Source organism: Oncorhynchus nerka, linkage group LG22 (genome assembly GCF_034236695.1).
Source record: "Oncorhynchus nerka isolate Pitt River linkage group LG22, Oner_Uvic_2.0, whole genome shotgun sequence".
Classification (NCBI taxonomy): Eukaryota; Metazoa; Chordata; class Actinopteri; order Salmoniformes; family Salmonidae; genus Oncorhynchus; species Oncorhynchus nerka.
In genome coordinates this window covers 42,873,338-42,878,587 of record NC_088417.1, presented here as the reverse complement: position 1 = coordinate 42,878,587, position 5,250 = coordinate 42,873,338, and the positions used below count along the sequence as shown (strand labels likewise).

The 5,250-nt window shown below is 38.3% G+C and overlaps 1 protein-coding gene across 1 annotated transcript; it reads right to left on the bottom strand.

Annotated features, from left to right (window-relative positions):
* Positions 1 to 357: 357 nt before the first annotated feature.
* enkur (enkurin, TRPC channel interacting protein) lies at positions 358 to 3,792 on the bottom strand. Its single transcript, XM_029625974.2, has 5 exons — positions 3,578 to 3,792; positions 3,159 to 3,304; positions 2,840 to 3,072; positions 2,506 to 2,652; positions 358 to 721 (listed from the first exon to the last, which is right to left on the bottom strand). Exons 1-5 carry the CDS (start codon positions 3,655 to 3,657, stop codon positions 548 to 550), a joined length of 780 nt encoding a protein of 259 aa, XP_029481834.1. The 5' UTR covers positions 3,658 to 3,792; the 3' UTR covers positions 358 to 547.
* Positions 3,793 to 5,250: the final 1,458 nt, after the last annotated feature.

Here is a 5,250-nt window from a genome sequence, read left to right as displayed (position 1 = left end):
CCCTATTACGTTCCATTGGAAGAGCATGGGCTCTCAAAAAAACAAACATTCTGGCTGTTTTTTCTTTGGATTTTCTCCTACCATATCTATTGTGTTATAGTCTCATACATTATTTTAACATTTCTACAAACTTCAAAGTGTTTTCTATCCAATGGTACCAATTATATGCATATGCTGGCTTCTGGGCCTGAGTAACAGGCAGTTTACTTTGGGCACGTCAGTCAGACAGGAAGTGGAGAAAACAGCTCATAAGCAGACCTTCAAAAACGCATTTACCATAGTGAATGAACAAATAAACAAAAACAGCACATCAAATACTGACGTGTTGTGTTTGAGATTAAATAACATCAAAAGATCTTAAAATATAGTGCAGAGTTTATTTAGTTTTCCAAAACAAAGTGAAATCATAGACAGGGGTAATGAGAGTTATATGACTATTTTCCAGACTATTTCACATCTAGCATTTAGGGCAGTAGTTTTTTTCTTCACTGAATATCTGTTTACAATGTATTTGCCATTTGACACTAAAGAAAAGAGGTGTCGTGTGTTAGTTGTTGGCGATGAATATAGTCTTGTATCTCTCGATGAGGTCAATGTCCCTCTCCAGCTGCTTCATCTCCAGCTCCAGACGCTCCTTGCGGTACTTCTTAGGGGTGGTGTCCGTGACAACAGAGAGTCCCTGGTACTGATGGTGCAGCTCCCCCCAGTTCATCTTCAAGCCCTGGACAGATGATGATCCATCAATCACACAGGCTAAGAGATGATCTTTCCATTATTGCTCAGGAACAATTAATTATCAATGAGCCTGTGTATGTCAGCGTAATATTTATTCTCGGTAATACTAATTACCCCACCAAAGACAGCTTAAAAAAGTATACTTGGCCATAAGAGACTATATAAGGGCAAATAAAACTTGTAGAATAAAAATGAATGTTTTACATCTTCCTAAGTTAGAGGGTGGTTTTAAGTGTCTATTTTCTAAGGATAAAGCTAAGAACATGAACAACTTCATAGTTAAGAACACAATAACAATATGGAAGAAAATGAAACGTTATTCTACAATAACCAATATCACTTCCTAAAAACACAACCTTATGGAACAATCCAACAATAAATTGGTCCACATGGAAAACTAAAGGCATAAATGACATGGTAATATGAAAATGCATTTATTTCCATGACAGAATTAAAAAGTAATTTTGGACTGACCAATGTAGATATTTTCAAATACATGCAACTTAACGTTTCATCCCAAGAAATTTAATTTTGAAATCTTTTGGACATCAGAGCAATCTTGAGGGAACCCTATTTGAGTTAGAAAAGGATATTCATATGATAGGTAAGATATATAAAATCTTGCAGAGAGCCTATCCAACTGACAATCTCTTAGAAAAAAATATAAACTACTGGAACCAAGACTTAAATAACTGATAATAGCACATGATGGAGGAAATGTGGCAGAGTCATGTCTTAAGTATAAAACTAACAATGACTCAATAATACATGCCTTCTCAAAAAGTTATGGGTGGTGTTAGAAAGTTGGCTGTCAGAAGTATTACAAGGTACATTTACGTTTAATCCGTCTGTCTGCATATTTCAAGACATGACATATGAGGGGTGCAGTGAGATACCTGTATACTTAACTGGAAATCAACCAATCCTCCATCGTTAACACAAATTACTACATGGAACTCCATTCCACATCAAGTAACTGACCAAAGTAGTAAAATTTGATTTAAAAAAACAGATTAAAAAACACCTTATGGAACAGCAGGGACTGTGAAGCAACACAAACATTGGCGCACACACACACACGATAACATACACATTATACATACATATGGATTTATTACTGTAGATATGTGGTAGTGGTGGAGTAGGGGCCTGAGGACACACAGTGTGTTGTGAAATCTGTGAATGTATTGTAATGTTTTTAAAATTGTATAGACTGGTTTAATTTTGCTGGACCCCAGGAAGAGTAGCTACTGTTTTGGCAGCAGCTAATGGGGATCCATAATAAATACAAATACAAATGATTTATTATCCAAATGTTGAAAGTGAGTGGGCGATGGAGAGAAACAAAATGGTGCAGTTTGAGTGATGACGCACTGGAGATGGGGGTGTGAGTAGGTGGGTCTGGGCAGGGGTGATGTTGTGGATGTTTGTATGCTTCTGTATGTTGTCGTTTGTATGTGTATGTTTCGTTTTTAAATTTTTTAAAATCATAAATAAAATATATATTTGTTTAAATAATCGTAATGCCCATCCGTGTTCCAAAAATTAACAGACACAAATCTTACCCCTCTTACCCCTCTCACACCCTTCATTCAATTTGAATATATGCTGGTGCTTTGTAAGCCTATTTATCATTTGATACATTGTTCAAATATTGAATCTTATCTAAATGACTAATCAACTAAAACACATACATGAATGTAATGAAACTTTATGAATAATTCTAGGTCAGATTCTATTGGCTTGGTTCTAAGGACATAAGTGGTTTACCTGTAGAATGTTGTTTCGCTCATCCTCAGAGAGCTGTTTCATGGTGCCCTGTCTCATGTGTTCCTTGACAAAGCTGTCATACTCATCCTGAGCCCTCCTCACCTCCTCAGTACGATGCTGCAAGTACTCAGGGGTCTTCCCAAAGTCCTAGGGAGGGGATGGGAAAATAGTTATGTTGGGCTCCTCTTCAGTTCAGTTCAAATAGGTTGAGTGTCTTTGTGCAATAAGCATATAAGTATCTTTCTTTGAATAGCAATAAAAATCTTGGACAAATTCACTACCTGCTTGACAGACAAAGCAAAAGCACTATTTGCATATGTAATGATAAGTTCACCTTTTTCTTGATGTACTTTGGGAGTAGTCCTGAATTTTCCAGGAGCTGTTTGTGTCCAGTTTTAGTGTCGGCATAGATAGGCTGTGGCTTTTTTGGCACTGCCATGATGTTCTCAAAGGCGTTTGTCTTTACAAAGTCCTTTTTGGTGTGAATGCCCATAAGTGGGTTGTCTGCTTTGGCAGGTATTTGTGGTTTTTTGAAAGTCTCATCATCCAAATATGAAAATGGTTGCTCTAAGGGTATAACAACATAGACACAGAGTTAGGAAATGACCTCCAAACAAAGTGATATTGAGATGTAATCTCATCCTATTGCTTACTTTCAGGAAGTTTGGGTTCCTTGGAGTGCTTGAGCAGATATTTCTCTGGAGAGGGCAAGTCTACTTTTACTGGTCCCATAGTCTTGTTGGTAGGCTTATCCAGCATTTTCTCATGCTTAACTTGTGCCCTAAACTTTGACATATACCTTGACAATGGAATAAAAAAGACAAGATTGATAGATTATTACAGGACATGGCATGAGTCAGAAGCCATGTGCAGTCTTTTTCACTGTGCAGGTTGTGGCAACAAAGTATCTCTATACATTCCCAATACACAGAAACATAGGCTACATAAATATATGTGGCTAGCTGGGTACAGTAAAAATGCCATCGGCTGTGTACGGTGCAAATAAGTTTAGCTAGCTACAATGTAGCCTACATACAGTTACATTGTTAGCTAGCTACGTTTGCAGTCATACCTTTGTGGTTTCTCTATTTTAACCTCCTCCCTTGGAATAAGGTTGAAAATACTTTCTGTTGGATACATAGTGGTCGACATATTTCTGGAATATGCACTTTTTTCTGAGAAGCAAATAATAGCTAGCTAGTCACCTCTAGCCGGCTCTACATTCCAATTTCTGGAATGTTTTGTTTGACAAGTTCCCTGGGCAACAGTTGCTGGGCAACTGTCGCGGTTTGATTGCGACATCAACATCAACGTGCTTCAATCTAAGGGAGCGTTTGTAAATTCGCTCTGGCTGTCTACTCCGATGTCAGAGCACTCCCGTCTGAGCGTGGCAGAGCGCAGGATAACTGACCATCAACATGCTTCGAATATGGCCGGTGTCATTAAACGTCGGGAAAAAAAGCGTAATTAAATTGTTGCCAGAAGCACAGTTACAGTCACCAACGCTCTGGATAACATGAAAACCCCCTAATCAGCTCTGCGGGGCGAGTAAAATGGTCAGACTGAGGTGTTCTCTAATTTTTTTCTGGAAGTTACTAGCAAGCTAGCTAACTTTAGCCAGTTGTGCTTGACTGCCGTTGTGAGCCTAGAACGCTCGGTTCAACCCTACTCCCCTGCCAGTGCGTCCATTGTGCGCTCTGAACTCAGAGCGAAACGCTCTGAATTTACGAACGCCTAGAGCGCACTCTGAGCGCCCTGCTGCTACATTGTAATGCCCCTGAAATGGCGAATAGAAGACAGTATTGCTAGCACAGTGTAATATCTTTGTTACTTTCATCCATATATAGGCCTTGTTACTGATTGATTACTACATTGTATCTTCATTTAATAAGTTTAATAGGATGGTGCATCGAAAATAGAAACAAGTGGCCTGTCTAATCGTAGAGCAATCTGCAGTTTGTCTGTTTTGTTTTGCCTTATTTTACATGTAGTACGGTATTCGCGAAATAAAGTTTGTCCATTTACTTTGCTGTACAATATGTCAATGTTCAACAAGCCAATGTGACTGAATTGATAGATTAACCAAGCAGCTCTTTCGTAGGTCTCAACGTAGACTTTGATCTGAAGCCATTCTTGTGATTATTGTGACTTTGCCATTGTAATTGTTTGTAAGCGTGTGTAGTCTAAAATGAATTTATGATCGTATGCTATCCATTTGTTTTTTTGTATGCTGTTCTTTGTATGCCATTTTAATATTTGAGAATTAACCAATGCTATTAGGCCACTCTTGGCCATGATTACAGACACCTGTGTGTATTTTGACACTATATAAACGAGTCATCCCGCAGTGTTTGTGATTATACCCTGATGAAGAAAGCTTGGCTGTCGAAACGTTGGATATTACATTTTTGCATCTGAGCATCCTAGCTCCTTATTTTCAAGTGTTCTACTCCGCTAGCCAGCACCACGCCTAAATAGGTGTGCGTTTCTTTTTCTCCTAGATTGTCTGTTTTTGTTTGCCTTGTCTTACATGTAGTACGGTAATCGCGAAATAAAGTTTGTCCATTTACTTTGCTGTAGAGTATGTCGACATTCAACAAGCCAATGTGGCTGAATGTGGTCCATCAGCTCTTTCTCTAGTACAATAATGGCTAGCTAAAGTACTGTAAAATATTATCCAGGTAGACTATAACATTTAAATAAAATAATTATTGACTGATGCATGTTCAGATTAAATCAGAGCGC

Coding starts and splice junctions, on each gene's coding strand:
- enkur (XM_029625974.2), bottom strand. CDS start 3,657: ATGTCGACCACTATGTATCCAACAGAAAGTATTTTCAACCTTATTCCA. Junction 2,653..2,839: donor CAAAGTACATCAAGAAAAAG/GTGAACTTATCA, acceptor TCCCCTCCCTAG/GACTTTGGGAAGACCCCTGA. Junction 722..2,505: donor AGCGAAACAACATTCTACAG/GTAAACCACTTA, acceptor TCATCTGTCCAG/GGCTTGAAGATGAACTGGGG.